Source organism: Lissotriton helveticus, chromosome 12, assembly GCF_964261635.1.
Source record: "Lissotriton helveticus chromosome 12, aLisHel1.1, whole genome shotgun sequence".
NCBI lineage: Eukaryota > Metazoa > Chordata > Amphibia > Caudata > Salamandridae > Lissotriton > Lissotriton helveticus.
The window spans coordinates 234371959-234391487 of NC_136073.1; the positions used below are offsets into that span (position 1 = coordinate 234371959).

Below are 19529 nucleotides of genomic sequence, written 5' to 3' on the forward strand. Positions count from 1 at the left end.
GACAGGGACGGGTCAATAGATACTTCTATAGATACAGCAAGGCCCACATTTACTAAAGGTTTGTGCAAGAGATCTTGTGACACAAGTAGCAAAGTAAATCAATTTTTGCATGAAAAACGCCAATGCGGTCAGGCACAGGCAATCGTTATTATGGTATATTGCCTGAAGTACCTATTTGTACTGGGGGGTTTTCCCTGAATCACACATCTTCCATGTCTGATGTCTGTGCTGCTGTCTAAATATAGGAATGTGTACTGGAGGATGTACAGCGAGTATACGCTAGGCATGGCTGGCTCACTTAGTGTGTGTGTGCAAAATGGAGTGAGGAATAGGAAGCGGCGTCACCGAGGCGGCTCACTTTCACTCTGTATAACCCGTCATTTTTAGTTGTTCCTTGTTTTAGGTTTGCTGACTGCTTAAAATGCGAGACTTGCCAAGATAATTTCACTCTCGCACAATCCAAGAAGTGATCCACCTTCCCACGAGGATTTCAAATGTGAAAAGCCAACAAACACAAAAAGACTCGGGCGGCCACTGTCGCGCCGTTTTCCTCTTGTTTTTTCGGAGCATGCGTCCAGGGTGCAGCGTTTCCACGGAGTTTACATCTTTAAGGATACTGTGTGATGCTAAATACAGCACCGCTCTCTACTAACCTGAGAGTTAAATGTAGGCCGCAGCCAGCTGCTCGGAATGTTTTTCTTGCATCTGCTACTGTTATTCACAAAGGAGCCTGGAAGGAAGACTTTCAGGTTTTAAAAGCACAGTTGTGAATATTTCCCTTGGCACACTTGGTTCCCCGGTATCAGCTGCTTGGTGCCAGAAGGCTGCACTACTTTATTCAGGAACGTCTGTCAAAGTAAAATGGCGCATATCGTTCTGACTGGAATTTAATTTGAGAACTTCTGCCCGCGCTAGAAAACGAACGACTTTATCAAATCTCGATAGTTTGCTCGCGTACCCCCATTTAATGAGGGGAACACTCGATGCACGTCATCTAAAAATAGCTAGCACATGGCGAAATTTCAGCCGGAGGTTGTCATCCCAGGAAGTGCTCCCCTCGTTCCATGGCGGGAGCGGAGAGGGTTGCTTGTTAGTTATCTGATGCGGCTGATAATCTCGGTATTTATGTTGGCAGTTGCGCTGGGACAAGGCTGCAGTGAGACAGTTTGATAGATTGTGTCTGGCGTCCTATTTTTGTCGATTAAACCTTTTAGCCAGCAATTTTATGGAAAATATCTACACTTGATCTAAAACTTAAGCTTGTCAGAAATACTTAATTTTTAAGTACAGACAGTGGAAATATACTGATAGTTATTGTGCTTATCAACTCCTGTCACACATTTATTCCTGTTAACTAAAGCGAAAGGGTTGTTCAAAATTCTGTGAAGTACTCCGTGCGTCTGTAAGCCTGCCTCCGCCTCTCCCCCACTCAGTCTCCTCTTTAGCAGCGCCGCGCGCTGGTATGCAGACTCCCTCTGCACTCCAGCAGGCACGCGTCGCGATCCGGCCTGCATTAGCACTGTGGAGACAAGACCTGGCCGCGCGCACAACGTTATCCTATGGGAAAACGCTGCGCGCGGCCAGGTCTTGTCTCACTTCGGTGTTCTCAGACTGCTGAGACGCCGACAATAGTTCTCTGGCGAGAACGCGCTTTCAGCGCGTTATAGCCGAGACCTAAAAAAGGAGATGTCCTTCTTCGTCTGCTGTTCCATGAACAGTTTGGATTCCAACGGTTTAAATTCCAGGACCCCCAGGAGACTTGCAGTTGACTTCTCAAGAGCGTGCCGGAACTGAAGGAATAAAAAAAACAGTATTTTGTGGGGAGCATATTCTTTCTGTTGTAGTGTAGTTCCTATATTCCCAATAGGCTCTGTGCATTGGAATAATATAAACAGCAGTGTAGACGTAGGACTGCAGTCGACTAGGTCTCTACTGACTATATTAGACTTAATTAGTTTTGCCAGCTAGCTCAGAGGTCACTAGAAACTTTCTCGAGTAAACAAGGAGGAGTTTAACTTCCCTGGATAGACAAGAAGGGATTAGCTTCTGACAACCATAAAACATGACAACTTTGCTCCCTCAGAATAAGAGTGTATCTCTAGGGTCGTGTGAAAACAATAGACAGCTATTTTACTCAGTCAATCGTGCATACTTAGTTTCACCGGAGTGCAGAGAATAGAGAGACAGGAGTTTTCAATAAAAGGTGTTATTTATTGAGCAGTCTTCTTTCTCATGCAAGAGAAATGAATTGCCACAATTGCAATACTTAGCATAAAGTAAAGTGTGTACAGTAAAAGGAGTATTATAAAATAATACTGTAAAAGCATTGATATGGTTTCTTAGCCATATAATACTTTAAAATGGGTAAAATATATACATACAAATATACATTGACTAACGTACTCAACTGGTGCTTCTAACTACGCCTACCCCGGTGTACCTGACCTAAGCCTAATACATGGGAAGGAGTAAGTAAGTAGCAGTTTAAGTTAAGTTGGTTTTGCCAAGAATCTGAGTCAAGAATTCTCTTTAAGGGTTTAGTCCGCTCCGTACCTGGGTAATAGAAAGCAGGAGGTCTGGTATCTCTTTCTCAGGACTCGATATCCCAGCAACCCGCAAGGGCGGCTGAGAACACCGGAGCTGGATTTCTCGGCAGGAGAAAAGACAGCGTCTCTCTCAGTGCGTCAAAAGGGAGGGGCGGTGTCCGTGGGCTCTCCGCATCAGCTGGGGTCTCGGGCAAGTAGATAGCCGCTCTGCTCCAAAACACTGTGTGTTTGCTGAAGGCAACGTTGGTATATTTATACCTGAAAAGTGCCGGGTTTGACGTAAGGTTGGACATAAGACGTCATTAAAGATGTCACTAAGAACTGGCCGTTCTTACAGTGCTCACAGGAGTTCTAAGACAAATCAAAACAAAAGCCATGGGGAATTCCATGTTGCTGGAGGTTTGGTTTGTTTAGAGAACTCGTTGTACTCTCTAGGAGCCTGGGGAAGTAGCCTTGCTTAATTTGGACTGCATGGGCTATGACTAAATATGGATATGATTCTTATGCCTTTATAAGGATATTATCTATTATAACCACATAAGGGCATAAATCAGGAATATCGAATTAGGGTCCTAGATAGAACTACAACACCCACTCCACGATCTAATGTCCCTCATTACTTGAAACTAAGCAATAGTAAACATATAAATGTGCATGTGTTTTTCAACCCACCCCAAAATACATAAATCGCATTTGAAACGGTAATGGTAAATACACAAAAATGAGTATTGGTACTGTACGTTTTCAAGCAGAAGTATCATTCAGTTAAAAAATGCATATATATATCAGCTGAATGAATTGCGAAAATGTACACATGAAATGGCTCTGAATACAGAAAAGAAGGTCGAGACCATTCCATCACATATTTATACAAATACTGTACATGTGCTAGAGGCTGAGGTAAAATATTGTCTCTAGAGTTCCTAAAATAGAAGCTCTGTTCTCTAAGAATAGTTCTACTTTAAGCAGAGTACATGTGCCAGAAAAAGGTAAATATTTTGGAAGTGAAAAAAATAATAATTTCGCTCTCAAGGGGAAAAATAGTTCCAATTGTTTTCAGTAGCTTTTGTTTTTCAAAGCTGAAGGCCGAATTCAGAGTTCAGGGAACGCTGTGTGCTCGATGCTTAAAACGTTATTCTTTCTGTTCAGGGGAGAACATCATTTCAGACAGACTTGCAAAAAATTGGTCTACGACATCAGGTGAAAGTTCGACCAAGTTCGAAAATGCTGCAACAGTGCAGTCGTGAGAATGATTGCTATCATCGATGTCAGGATCAGCAATGCTCACTGAAGGTTGTACCTGGGTGATGCTGCTCTCGTACTCCGCTGCCACATACTCGTAGTGGTGAAGTCTCAACAAATGCCGTCATCCGAATAGATAGCCGCTGGAGACAACACGATACATGAGCCGTTACAGGACTTAGCAAGGTATCTGTATCCATTGGTACTGCTGATGGTAGTGTAAGACAGACGTCCAACACGCATTCTTCTCCGCATAGCATACATCGAAGCACAGGTAAGATGCAATTTTGCCAGATAGGTCTGAATGAAAGAAACCAGGTCATATTCAGATCTCTTAGCCGGGCTAATCCGAGGACTTTAGTTATGAGGTCCCGATAGCGTATAGCTAGGATCGTTTCTTCCATCGTTGCTGGAGTCTTGTCTGCGACTTGGCTTGCCATATCGGAGCAGAAGAATGAAAAACAAAATTCCTGCTACGAGTCCCAAAATTAGAGGTAGGCCGCCAAAGCCAGAATGGACAAAATTGGGGAAAATGCCCAGAACTGTTTCAAAGGGTGTTAACAGTCCCGAAAAAATTGTCTTAAATACTTGTGCGATGCCACTGGTATCTGACATGTTTAGGATTTGGCTTAGCATTTCTACGAAATGCGCGGGGCAATTTGTTGATAAAAGGGTATGTATCTCTGCCGTTGTCCTTGCAACTTGCAGATCATACGTTTCTTTGGACGAGGTCAAAGGCACAGTTGTCTGTAAAAGATTAGACTTCACATTCTGCTTAAAGTATCAATTCGAATAGAAGAGATATTCAAACGAGGCCATATTGCCGCCTCCATATCTGGTTTGCTGTTTGGATACAATACTTGCATACAGCAAGTGACCATGGAACTCACGCTTACAAGATAGGCTTTTCCTGGCACCATGCCACAACAGCTGTGGTCATTTATTAGAATATAACTCCCGTTAGAAAGTTGTCTAAAGAATGGCTCTATCTGTGTTGCCGGAGTGCCGTGCAGGTGACATGAAAGGTTATTCGAAGACCCTTCGCAGGCCCCATGCAAGTTAATGCCTTGACACAGGAGTGTACCGCTTAGTGATCTTTTACAATTTTTACCACTAAGAAATACATCCTTTTTCTTTTCACTGTAACATTTGTGTGTGTATAAGGTAATTTCCATGTTGACTTGATGTACCCTTTACCCAACCTTTCATACTGGCCCGCTGGTATATATTCTTGGCAGTATTTAAATTGGAAAGTTGTTATCGGAATTGTGATTATTCCGTGTATTATCCATTCAATGACCGGTCTTTCTGACATTGTCAATGGTAATCTCTGAAGTTTTTCAATGCTCAGAATCGTATAGTCTGCTCCTTTTTGTGCCAAACTGATTTGTTTATCAGTAAGGTTAAAGATAGAGAATAATGACGTCGTGTTGATTAAACGCCATGGTACGTAGCCTGAACGCAGATTTTGCAACGTCCAGCCAAGCTGTACAATAGAACGTATTTGGGACTGACCATGTTGTAACATTAGTAAGTCCTGCTCTATTATATCAATAGCAGATGATACGATACTGTCCAGTGAATATATTCTGGAGGACAGTCGTTAACCCATTGTCCACAACAGAAAGTGATTTTTCCAAATGAATAAGATCAATTTCTCGTATTTTTTCTGCTGTTTCAATTTGCATTACTTTCCAAGCTTCGTTGTACGCAGCGTATATACCGGCCGCTATGAAACGTTTTTGACGCTGTTTGCGTTGTCCCAGAATGAAATCACGCAAGTCAGCACCGTCTGTAAGTAAAGTCAAGTGTTGCTTCATTTCAGCCAGAGTGGATTTCTGTAGCCATTCGAGGCAGAGTTTCCCTACACTGTATGTTGTAATTATCCCTGGATGTTGTCTCTGGGAGTATCTTGGGTCTGACCTGTTCAGTTTTAACCCCTGTAATTTGTTCAGGAATCTATCTTGACAGTTATTTGTGTCTGTGGGCCAGATCAACCATTTTTTCCAATCAGGATGTGTTCTGTTTTGGTATAAAATATGGGATACGTCTATTTCCATATCAGTAGTGCTATTACTATCAGGTATGGGCTTTGGAATAGACGGTTTGTTTAAGTCTTTAATTTTGGCTAGGCCAAGACAGGATGTCTGTTGAATGGTGTCATTCAAAAATATTATTTGTTCTGGGATCATGCAGGCTCTAAACAATGCTTCTAGACCTTGGACCTGCCATTCTTTTGCACCCCAGATGGGTTTTTTTCAATGTTGTTTTTCCAGAATTCAAAACCAAATGTAATAATTTTTTCATAAAATGTTTCAGAATAGATCAATTTAGTATTTGTCAGCATTGTTTTCATTCCTGTCTTATTTAACATTTTAAAATAAAACGTTTCTGCATCACTTGTGTTAAACCCTGAGAAGTATGGGAATTTTACATAAAATGTTTTTGAGCTGCTTTTAGGTGGTGTTGCACAATGTTCCCATTGATTATAATGAAAAACATTTCTAGGCTGTGCAGATTTATGCAAATAGTGATGGCCAAAGTGATTATAGCAATACATTTCTTCATAATTTGATGAACCCTGTAAATAATCATGTTCTGTGAATTTTGCTGACATTACTAAATCTGACATCATATTATTTATATTTTCAAAGTCCCAATCATCAGAGAAAGTACTTGGTGTTACAAAGTCACTTAATGAAACCTTGAACTGATGTGGATATTTCAAGAGCTCAATCGGGCCAAAAATGTCAGTCAGTTCTGTCCCATGCTACCCCACCGGGTATTGGATTGGCTGTGACGTTCACTGATGATAGTTCTCTTTTCTCGATGTGAGATGACTTGTGAGGCTTTAGGACCAAGTTGATGTTCTGACTTGCTGTGTTCATTGTACTGTATTTTCCTTCAATGAATTTTCCCAAACAAAGAACCATGATGAGCCAAAGCAGGAGGAAAAGTACACCTAACACAATCCAAAATTCAATCCATGGAGAAATCAGATAGGTTTCTTTGAGTTGATGAAAGAGTTCAGTTACTTTATCTTTGAAAGTTTTTGTTGCTGGCGTTTCTTCAGGTTCGCTTGGATCTTCAGAAAAGTCATCGAAATTGATGAAGTAGCCAGATGCAGTTCTGTCAATTGTTGGAATTGCTTCCGGATTTTCATTTGCTTTTGGATTTTTCTTTGTTTAATTAGCATAGTCTGAGGCTACATCGTTGTAGACTGGTGTTTCTCGACGAACTGTTGCAATTGGGGTTTCAAGAGGCACAAGTTCCATGGCTTTGTTGCATAGTCCTTTTTTATTCACTGCAGGTTTATCAAAAGTGATTAGTCTCTCAGTTTGAACCTCTTGTATTGTAGCAAATGTTGGTACTCTGCTATTTCTTGGGAGTCCACTGGGCCTACTACTTATTATTGGCCACATGATTGTAGTTTTACCAGGTCGATGGATACAACTCGGTTCTCCTTTTTACCAGCAAGGGGCGGTAGTACAACTGATCTTGTTCGCTGACAGCTAAGATAGGTACTGCTTTTCTGTAAGAAGGCCCAAATTCCTTCTTTACCGCGATCTTCTCTCTGACCAGATCCCCAATCTTTGAAATCCAGACAGGTCTTGCTTGGACAGGTGGTTTATCATCAGTGGCTGTTGGCTGTTGCTTTAACTTTACGTTGCTCAGGTTTCGTCTTGTTTCGTTTAAGTTCTGTAAAACAGCCAAACGGTCTTTGATATCAAAGCATTTTTCTTCTACCACTGAAGTCTGACTATCAAGGTCCTGAATGTGCATTCTAGTACCGAACAATAGTTTGTACGGACTGAGACCTTTTAGAGAATTTCTTGGCAGATTATTAAGACTACGTTGGACACTTGTTAAATGTTGGACCCACCCATCACCCGAACCCAATACCCTCGCCGTTATAGATTGCTTTATGTCCCGTTTTTTTCTTTCCACTACCGCATTTCCCTCAGGATGGGATGGACAAGAGTACCACAATGCAATGCCCTTGCTGGTCATGGCCTCCTTATAAGCTCGAGAGCTAAAAGCAGGACCCTGGTCAGAATATAGCATGCCAATTGCGTATGTGCCGATAAAGACTCGCAAATCTTTTATAACAGTTCTGGCGTCAGCCGAGCGCTGGTGTCTACATTTTAAGTGAATCTAGTCTTAAATATCAATGGGACGCATTTCTCCTATTGGATTTCTGCGTATAGATAGCCTTATGCTTTCTAAAAGAAGGGTCCTGGCATTACTCCGATCGGTTCGCGACTGCGATCTCTGTTGCAGTTTGGACAGCCCATGGCAAATTTGTAGTTTTGCAGGCTCATCCCCGGCCACCAGTATTCTGATTGTAATTCTTTCAGAGATTCCAAGATCTCTTGGTGCCTTAGACCCAATCCCATATGTGCTTCTTGAATCAAGAAGACTCTCCTGTTCGTGTTTGGAATTACTCTATCCCCACTCCAGGGATTCGAGCAAAAGGAACGGAGTTTGCATCAATTATGTATGTATAAGTGAGTGGATAGTTCAGAGGTAATGCTGCACAGTCGCTTTGTAAACACGTTTTTACCGCCAGCATTGTTTCTCCGTCTATGTATTTATCTGAACGCTTTTTTGTGGCTAAGGAAGCCGGTTGAGCTGCTTCCGCTGTGGCTCTGTGAGCCAATTAATTCCCTGCAACGTGAACGCCATCACGTTGATGACTCAGTGTATGTATCACGTGAGTCTTTTGTAGTTCTTTCTGTAAAAGAACTACCTGTTCCCAACGCTTTTTATGCTTTATTGTGGCACCTGTGTCATCTTTGTAATCGTTTTGAAGCCAGTTCTGCAAGTCATTGTTGTAAGATTTAAAGCAGTAATGCGAATCGCACACGATTAGTGTGGGGAATTCGCGATCGGCATTTTCAAGCGCCATCTTTAAAGATCTTATTTCAGCTCGCTGAGTTGAACAGTTTCTGAGTGATTCAGTTTTGGTAATTAATGGTCTGAATTTACCCAAGCGCCAGTGACCTTTAACAATCGCGACGCTGCGTTGTAGGATTTTTTCCCTACATCGTAGTGTTGTGCAAATCTGTCATGTAAATTACACATGTGTATTGTTCCAGAGGCAGAATTTCGATTGGCAGATGATATTCTTCTTCATATTTTAGTTTTTTTAATTTTTTCATATTCGGGTCAAAATAGTACTTCACGTCTTGTGCAGCAATAGAATTTTCCCATTGTATCCATTTTGGATCTAATGCCACGGTAGTCAAATTGCGTGGGCTTGTTAATGCCTCAAGGGCTGATTCTGCTGTTAAAACAGTTATTCTTCTGCCTTGGGCTTGGGCTCTTTCTTTTGCTACAGCAGTTTGAACCGCTATTAGAATTTTTTCAGTACGACTGAATTTCATTTCAGCTTGTTATGTTATGTTAAATTTTTATTTATACAGCGCGCGTACGCCCATGGGCTTCTTGGCGCTACTAGAACTTTTGGAAACCATAACACAACACAGAATGACCAAAGAGAGAAAGCCAGTCTACGGGTATGCCTGTCTAAATAGCAGGGTCTTAAAGGCATGTCTGAATGTAAGCAAATTGTCACTGTGTACAAGTGTGTGTACAAGTGTGATTTGTAAGCTATTGGTACCGTTTCTCCCTCATTAGCGGTCAGGTACGTGAATCCGCATCTTCCTGGGATGACTTGGATTACAAGGTTGCGTATGTTTTCGCGAGTTTGCAATTTTGTTTTAGCTAACATGTCTGTTTGCAATGATCTTAAAAATGTTGTGTGTTTGAGTCCAATTTATTGGTTTGAAATCAGGTTTTATTAATTCATAGAGAGGTTTATCCCTCTCCGCATAATTTAGAATGTATGTTCTTCCGAAATTCAGGAAACCTAGTATTGATTGTAAGTTCTTCCGCGTTTTCGGTGCTTGGAGTACAGCGTACTTCTCTAAGAAGTTGTCTGCTAGGCTTTTGCCTTCACTTGATAATTCATATCCTAAAAATAGGACAGTTAGATGGGCAATTTGTGACTTTTTAAAGTTGAATTTGTAACCCTCCGCTGCGAACCCAAGTATTATGGTGTTCACTCTTTTCAAATGAGTATCCAGGTCATCATCTGTTAGATAGATGTCGTCGACATAGGATAATGCCTCGTCATCATATATTTGTAGTAACTCTGTTACTCTTGCTGAGAATAATCCTGGGATATTCTTGAATCCCTGTGGGAGTCGACAGAAGTGTTTTTGCGACCCCATTATTGAGAACGCGGTCAAATACCTGCTCTCAGGTACAATGTTTTGACAAAAGAATCCATTAGAGATGTGTAATGTCGTTTTGTATTTTTTGCGCACGATGTTATTCATTAGTGCTGCACTGTGTGAGTTTTGTACTGCAAAGGTTTTGCAACATGAGTTAAGGTGTCTGTAGTCCAAAACTAGACGATATGAATCGTCTGGCTTGGAGACAGGAAACAAAGGATTGTTCATTTGTGAGGTGCATGTTTCAATCACCCCTTGGTATTCAAGTTGATCTAAGATCTCCCTGACTTGCTTTTTTGCTTCTTGTTTAATTGGGTACTGCCTTTGTGCAGTAGGTTGACATTTTAACTGGATTTTGTGAGGAGGAGAGTCCTCATACCATCCTACATGATTTTGATATAATGCAGGGGCTTGGGCAACTGCCCATTTTCTTGCATATGTATATTTTTTATGAATTGAAATATGATTTGAGAAGGCAGGCATAATCATTTCTTCGCCATGAGGGCACTCCCTGACAAACTCTGGTGGCCAGTGTTTCTCAGCTAAAAGGATGTCATAGCCTTTCGAAAGGTTATCCCAAAAGAAACCCCTTACTTTCCTAGTCTTGTCCCCCTCTATACGTAATGTTATTTCGTATATTTTATGAGGTTTGCTAACTCTATTTATTGAGCAGTCTTCTTTCTCATGCAAGAGAAATTAATTGCCACAATTGCAATACTTAGCATAAAGTAAAGTGCGTACAGTAAAAGGAGTATTATAAAATAATACTGTAAAAGCATTGATATGGTTTCTTAGCCATATGATACTTTAAAATGGATAAAATATATACATACAAATATACATTGACTAACGTACTCAACTGGTGCTTCTAACTACGCCTACCCCGGTGTACCTGACCTAAGCCTAATACGTCGGAAGGAGTAAGTAAGTAGCAGTTTAAGTTAAGTTGGTTTTGCCAAGAATCTGAGTCAATTCTTTAAGGGTTTAGTCAGCTCCGTACCTGGGTAATAGAAAGCAGGAGGTCTGGTATCTCTTTCTCAGGACTCGATATCCCAGCAACCCGCAAGGGCGGCTGAGAACACCGGAGCTGTATTTCTCGGCAGGAGAAAAGACAGCGTCTCTCTCAGTGCGTCAAAAGGGAGGGGCGGCGTCCGTGGGCTCTCCGCATCAGCTGGGGTCTCGGGCAAGTATATAGCCGCTCTGCTCCAAAACACTGTGTGTTTGCTGAAGGCAACATTGGTATATTTATACCTGAAAGGTGCCGGGTTTGACGTAAGGTTGGACATAAGACGTCATTAAAGATGTCACTAAGAACTGGCCGTTCTTACAGTGCTCACAGGAGTTCTAAGACAAATCAAAACAAAAGCCATGGGGAATTCCCATGTTGCTGGAGGTTTGGTTTGTTTAGAGAACTCGTTGTACTCTCTAGGAGCCTGGGGAAGTAGCCTTGCTTAATTTGGACTGCATGGGCTATGACTAAATATGGATATGATTCTTATGCCTTTATAAGGATATTATCTATTATAACCACATAAGGGCATAAATCAGGAATATCGAATTAGGGTCCTAGATAGAACTACAACACTGTAGTTGGCCAAAGGATTTAATATGTGATATCTCCCAGATATTGCCTATTGTTGAGATCCCGTTGGTATCCGACCCCTCAAATTTGCTAGCTTTGGAACCTCCGGCAGCTATGTCCCACACCAAAAAGGTGTCTGCCGAATGAGCCTCCCATCCCATTTCATGTCTTGTAGTGCTTTATGCCCACAAATTATTGGGTTGCAGGTTACCTCTGGCAGATCTCGGGGCATCCTATATCCATATGGGTGCTTTATAAGCATCGGCCTGTCTACCCAAATCACGTCTAACCTGGCCGTGGAGTCTGACTTGTCCATGTACAGCCAGTCATTTATAGGTAGAAGCTGTGAGGCCTGATAATATTGTTGCATGCCCATCAGCTCCAGCCCAACATTGAATGTAGTTTGCACACGTTTATTAAATGCCACTCTAGCCCCCCTCACCCCCTTCCATATGAATTGCGTGGTAAATTATTGGAGCGAAGTAAAGAATCCCCTGGGAAGGGTGTATGGATAATTCTGGAGAAGGTACACCCATTGGGGCAAGCAGTCATTATAAAAAGGGCCCCAAGACGCATGATCGAAAGTGGAAGTTTGCTCCATGCATCAAGCTGTGATCGAAGCTGGCAGATCGAATCTACCCGTCAATAAGAGGATCACTTTCCGACTGCTAACCCACGCACACAAATCACTCTACGACATCGGACCAGAATGCCTCAACTCACGACTGTCCTTTTACACCCCCCCCCGCCAACTACGTTCTTCCAACCAAGCCCTCGCCACTGTACCTCGCATCAACAAGACCACCATGGGAGGCAGATCCTTCTCATACCTGGCAGCTAAAACATGGAACTCACTCCCCACTTACCTTCGCCTTACCCAGAACCACCTAGCATTCAGAAAGCAGCTTAAAACATGGATATTTGACAAGTAATCCTCCTCCCCTCCCTAAGCGCCTTGAGACCCTATGGGTATGTAGTGCGCTATACAAATTCTCTACTTGACTACTTGACTACTTGAACCTATATTGAGTTCCCAGCTACGCGCCAGGTCCAAAGTAACATGTATTTCCAGTTATTTAAAGGCAGAGGCCCTTTGAAGAGGGCTAAATGGCTCAGTCACTGATGTATCCAAATACCAATGTATAGGGAGCACCACTGATTATCCCAGTTGACCTGTATATCCATGTAACTTTTGCATTCAGCATTGAATGACTTGTTCTGGGCAACTAACATATATTAGAGCATCGTCCGCATAGAGTGTTATGCGGTCCTTCTGATTCTGGTGCTTATCCATTCTGTCAGTGGCTTATTAGGAGGGGGGAGAGGGGGCATCCCTCTTGGGTACTTTGCCGAATCAGCAACGAGGAGATATCGCCCCCTTCACCCGCAATGCTGCCCATGGGAGGTCATATAGGATTTTGATGAAGGCACAGAATCTGTGGTTGACATTCATTTTTACGAGGATTGCTAATAGGAATGGCCATTCAAGCATATCGAGTGCCTTGCCAAGTCAATTAAAATAACCACTAGTGGTTCCCTCAATCTTTGCGTCCCGCATCACCTGTATGCGTCTGGTGCAATGTTGCGTTCCCCAATTGGGACTGAAGCCATGTTGATCCTAGTGGGCCAAATTTCAGATCACTCTCACCAGGCGGTTAGTTAGAACCTATGTGAGAATTTTGGAAGCCATGTTGATCAGTGAGATTGGCAAGAAATGTCCCTGATTTATGAATAACTATGTGGGGACCACGAAGATCGTATGGCGGGATCCTCATCTGAAAGGCCTCCCTATACATCAGAGATAACAGTGGGACCAAGAGAGACACGTATGATTTAAGGAATTCCACCTGAAATCCATTGGGTCCTGAGGGTCTCTCCCATTAGCATGTTATTTATGGCACTCAGGATTTCTTCTTCCATAATCATCTGGTCTAATGCCTCCCTTTCTTCAGGTAGCCTAGGTAGGTGCAAGTCCTGGAGGATAGGTTTGTGCATCACCGCAATTGGTTGCTCCGGTGGCTCATATAATCCCCTGTAATAAGTCACAAAGGCTGATGCAATCCCCATGGAGTCTGGTCTGCAATAAGGATGCCCAGGACACATCTTGTTTCCGCCTCCCTATTTGCCAGCCAATATAACAATTTATCATGTTCCCAGCTTCATATATTCTATATTTGGTGGCTAGAATCATCATTTTAGCTTGAGCCCAAAGTTTTGTTTTCAGCTTCTCCCTGACCATATCTAGTGTATGGATCATCTCTGAGCCCTATGACTGGGCAACCTTTCTTCTTGCTCCCCCTTCTCCTCCTCTTCTTGCTCCAGTACTTGGATTTCTGCACTCATTTGGGCCATGTGTTGAGTGGTGAAGGAGATGATGTCCCTCCTGATAACTGTCGTAAGCGCCTATCAAAGGGTGACATCTGAAAGAACAGAACCCCTATACAGATCCAGTAAGCGCTGTCTTGGATCTCCTGAAACATGCCTTCTGCCATGAGCCAGGTCAACATGCTCCAGGCTATGCATCCTAAAACCCGCCCCCCTACGAATCGCCCTCCCTACCCCGCACAACTTGAGATTAAGTTTAGCTGTACCAGGGAATGATCACAGCACAAATGCCTGCAACCATGTTCCCAAGGTGAATCTTCCAGTGGTGGGATTAGGGCTTGTGGAGTCCAGCCTAGCATTTAAAATCAAACTATGGTCTCCACCCAATAGTACTACACCGGTGTGTAATTTTTGGAGTACATCTAAGAGGTCATTCAAGGTAGTGTTGATCATTGTGGCTGGGATATTTGCACTGGCTATGGATCATGTTCTGCCGCCAGGAGTTAACTGAGTATAAACCAAAGAGATAGTCTTGTTGTGTGTGTATATTGTTAAGGATTGACCAGTGGCTAGAGTTTATGCAATACAGTCTTTTGTCAGACCATAGTCCACACAGGCCCACACAACAGCAGTTCAGTGGTAGAGCCTCATGGCATCATTCAGGCCAGGATAAGCCGGTGCCTGCCTCTGAAGAGGATGAGGCACCCATACTCCCGCAGGCATCCCTGTCTATGAGGCAGAATCCTCTTTTCTTTGGGGTTGGATGTGGTCAATTGCGAATGCTCCTCTTGGTTCCTCCACTTGTGATCTGGAGGACTGTCGGTGGCTGGAGAGGTCTCCGCTCTTCCACCCACTCCCATGCTGCGTTCAGAGCGTCAAAAAATAGTGATTTCCCTGTGAACATCACTTTCAGCTTAGCAGTGAATATCTGCATGTATGGAATTGGCATTGCCCTGAGTTTCTGCATGACCCCCCTCAAAATATCAGCACATTTGCTGAACTTTGATGGTATATTCTGGGAACAAGAGAACTTTGGTGAATTCTCACATCAATTCTTTCTGCTGTCTAGTGGAGCACAAGATAAAGGTCTGTCAGCATAGTTGAGGATCCACATGATAATGAGATGCGGGGGCCCGGGCAGGGTGCCAGAGATCTATGGACCCACTCCAGAGTGAAATGCAACGAAGGGCACACCTCAGGGAGGCAGGCTTGCAGCCAGGTGGTGAGGAATTGTTCAGGTCTGGTGCCCTCCACTCCTTCTGGGATCACCTCCAACCACAGGTTATTCCTCCTGGAGTGGCCCTCTGCTTCTTCCGCCGTCTTCTCCAGACCCACTGTCAAGTGTTGCAATTGCCTAACCTCTTTATAAAGGGAGGTCCTTTTGTCTTCTACATTGGAGACTCTGGTTTAAACCTTCATTGTATGCCTCACAAGCTTTTGCAGGTTCTGGTAGAGTAGAGTGACCTCAACTACTACTACTACTACTACTACTACTACTACTACTGGGACAATTGAATTCGCTTCTACCCAATTTTTTAGTTTACCTAGCACTATTATTGCAAATATTTTCTTCCCGATATCTAGCAGGTTGATTAATCTGGTTGATTAATCTGTAATTTTTTGGGATGTGCATATCACCTTTCTTGTGTATGGGCTTTATTATCGCCCCTTTCCAGTTGTTTGGGAACCTCCCAGTGTCCAAAACAACTCGGAACATTTTAGCAAAACATTCAGCCCACCAATCTGTCTGGGTTTTAATTATCAGGGCCGGGAGATTATCTGGGCCTGCTGCTCTTGTTAAATTCAGACTCTTTATCGTACTTTTAACTTCAGGGACCGAGAAGTCAAGTTTTATATCTGCTACCAGACCGCTCCAGTCTGTGTGCTGATTCTCTTCCCGGTTACTCCCAGGGCTATATAGGTCCTGCAGATAATCCTCCAAGGCAGCTTCTGCTACTACACAGTTCATTGTGGCTATCTGGCGGTCCGCAGCCGAATGAACTAATTTCCAGAACTGGCGTAGATTCCTTGCCTCAATTAATTTTAACCAACAGGCTTCTTTATATTCTCTTTTTGCCCTCCTAATTAACATATTGTATTCTCTTTTTAGGCTTACAAGGTCATTCCCACTACCCTGCCCGCCCTTTAAAAGGTAGCAGCGCGTCATTCTTCTCACTTCTCTTTTCTTTTCCAGGCATTCCTTGGTGAATCACCGCCCTTGTAACTCCGGCTTTGAGTGGATCTTTTTAACCTTTTTTTGATCGTTTCTCAGTCCCTCACTGAGGGTTTGGACCACATCCTCGATTTTCCCCACATAAGACTCTAACCCCTGGCCGCTTACTGTGTCCAGGTCTAGATTCTGTTGTAACTTTACTAGCCTAGCCACATATTCTTCCGTGAGCCTTGTTGTACGTCGCCTGGGGTATTCCATCTGTTGTTCCATAACTTGGGTACAGGACATTTGCTGTGCATCAGGGATTTCTAGAGATAAGATGTTATGGTCACTCCCTTCTCTATTTAGAATCCTAAACCCTGTGATTAGTTGGAAGCTCCAGGGGGTCGTGAACACATAGTCAATTGGACAGTTTTGGGTACCTGGCTTATACGTTTTCTTAGCTGGGCAATCTAAGGGGGATCTCCCATTTAAACAGAAGAGGTTTTTAATTCCCAAAAAGTTTCCCAACTGGGTGCCCTTAGCAGTTGTTATGCATTCTGGGAAAGTAGCTTGTGTTATCTCATAGGCCTCTAATATTTCTTGAAACCAACCGTCTACCTTTGTGGGGTGTAATTTATGGTTAAAGTCACCCATTAACATGATCAAATACATTCCGTACTTTTCGCAGATTGTATCCATATCTTCTTTAAAATACCCCATTTCTGCTATAAATTCCTCAGTTGAATCCCATTGCATAAATACATTTATAAGCATTATCATGTTCATTTTTACAAAATCAGATAGCATTATTCTACAGGCAAGCAGCCATTTACATTTTACGGTTATTTCTGATACCTTCTTTGTTATTTTTGTTGACATTAGAGTTGTTATTTCCCCAGCTGGGCGGCCAAATATCTGTTTCTTTGCTAAGCGGTTTTGCTGGGAGAAGCCGTTGAATGTGGGGGTCTTGCCACATAGTGTCAAAGGGTCTACATACAAAATCTATGTGTGGTACATTAAACTAAAGAAGTATGTGTCAACTCATCCACAAACTATACAGAAAACATAGATGGGTAACCTATGATCCCTGATAGGATACCCATCAGTCACCACTCGGACCCGCCCTTCATCATTTGGGATTCCTGTTCACCATATCACAGGTCCACTACTGGTTAAGATGGAAGGTCAGATCTAATAACCTCTTGTAACCTGGTAGTGACCAAAATGGTTGAGGGTGTCAAAAGCACCCATCAGTCTAAATAAGAAAAAAAGGGGGATGACTGAATTGCAGTGCTAGTGAAGTAATGTGCTAAGTGAAAGATAAAATTGGGTGAGGGAGCAGGAATGGAGATAATTTTATTCTATTTTATGCTCACTCCACCAATATTAAAAGAGCAGCAAAGATAGATTTTAACAAATATCTACCTAGTTGTAAAAAATGGTCAACATGTTTCAGCAAATTAAGGGGACTGAGGAGCCCTTTGCTTTCATCAGGACCTAGATAATAAATAATGCTACTGCAAAAAGTGTTGTGAAAAATTAATTAAGAAGTGACTACATTATAAACAAGCTGCAACATGAAAAAAGATCACCTGAGTTCCTAGGTGTAGTCTTTACTCGCAGATGTTTTGTATGTCACTGCTAGGAAGAAAACAAGACATAGACAGACAACAGTAAAATGACCACAAAACCATAAACATAGTAATGTGTAATTAATCCACGTTATAACTGTACCCCAATAATTTGGTATCATAACACACTGGTTCCATAATTTATCAACATGAAGATACTTATATGTAATGCTTGCATGTAGCATAATGTACTTCGTCTTACCATTATAGTCGAAGTAGAGGGCTCCACCCCGCCTGGCAACGGCTCAGGAATCGAGGGAAGCACCTCTCTAGTAAAAAGGAAGCAAAAACAAGGGTATGTCTTCACCTCCTGGGCAGTTAAAAATAGTTCACATCGCTAGTACCCCAGGGAGTCTAATACGAAGTTATTACCTCAGAGTGATGTAAGAGAACACCCCATCAATTAGATTCAAAAAGATCTTTTGTTCAAATGACTAATCAAAAGGTCTTAAACGGTGTTGTCAGGTTCTTGACCAAGTGTCACAAAAACCTTATGGCTGAAGTACGTTTGTCTCTGTATTGGCAAGAGTTTCCGATACTCTCCGGTCCCGAGGAGGCCTGATTTCATGAGATCCCCACACGGCACCTGTTGGCTATAATGCCGGACCGCAATATGGCTCCACCATTTACATGGAAAGCGCCATATACGTAACAGACGGATAAGATGGTACCGCCGAAACACAATGACAGTCTTCCAAATTGTTCACATTTTCAGTCCGGCCTGCGCGTGGCCATCTCCTGTCTCCCTTGAGAGGCAAGTCAGCAACAATAGATCTCGCTGGCGACAGCGTTTCGCGCTGCGGTCTCCAGGCGAGACCTAAAAATGGTCTAATGCATTCCGAGCCCCTCACAGGATCTGGCTAGTGCCTCAACTAGAAACAAGTACTAAGAAGGTGTTATACCACTGTATGCATAGAGATTTGGTGGGAGTGGAATGGGGGTGAAAACCTTTTCTGTTGCAGTCTCCTCAATGAGCCAAGCAGCATAATTTCTTCTACTTTCTATTGTAAATTCACTCTTTCCTTTTGTACTTTTAGGGCTGAGATGAAGAAGGAAATTCAGGAATTTCTGCTGTGCGAGGATGAGACCAGCGACCCACTGACTACATGACACAGCAGGTCTCTTTACATCACTCTCTCAGAGACCTGATTAGCTCTTAAGTTCATGCCAAGACTATCTATCATTGGTGGATCTATCAGAGGGAGCCAAATACTTCAGAATATCATGACAGTCGCTCTACAGGACTCACTCCTAGTACAGAGCAGCAAGAGGTCTACTTCTGGCGGGATTGCGTGCTGTCTGCACAGAGATCATCTGAACACATTTCTGCCCAGATGCTGAGGTGTAGCTTCAAAACTCTTTTTTTTGTATTACATCACACATTTTCTCTTCTGCTTTAAATAAGCACTCAGAAACAAAATGTCTTTGTTTTAAATATTATAAATAAATTATTTTTTTAAATACCTTTTCATGTTCCCATTGTTTCTAATTCATTATTGGTGGTTGGAGGCCTTTATTCTTGCTCTGTCTTCCTCTCACGAATATTTTTTTCTATGGATCTATCTACTCTGAGTCTTAGTATGTGGGTATAAATATACTTCTTTGTCTCCCTCCACTGCCCTGTTCTTATTTGTGAATGTATTGTGGAATTTTATATAGCTGTTCATGCTAGCTTTTGGTTTCTTCAGAGCGCTAGCGGGTACAAATTACAGTTTGTGTGCAGGAAGTGGAAATTAGCATCCATTTTACAAGGGTGAGTAACCATGTCCAATTTTCATCAACACAATCCTTCTTCCTAGATAATCCAAT

General features: G+C 42.5%; 1 protein-coding gene across 1 annotated transcript in view; it reads left to right on the plus strand.

Annotated features, from left to right (window-relative positions):
• Nucleotides 1–19185, plus strand: part of CTU2 (cytosolic thiouridylase subunit 2) — a 165356-nt gene extending 146171 nt beyond the window's left edge. Inside the window, exon 15 of the mRNA XM_078671173.1 lies at nucleotides 18758–19185. Coding sequence (XP_078527299.1) covers nucleotides 18758–18830 — 73 coding nt within the window. The 3' untranslated portion in view covers nucleotides 18831–19185. The remainder of the gene's footprint in view (nucleotides 1–18757) is intronic.
• Nucleotides 19186–19529: the final 344 nt, after the last annotated feature.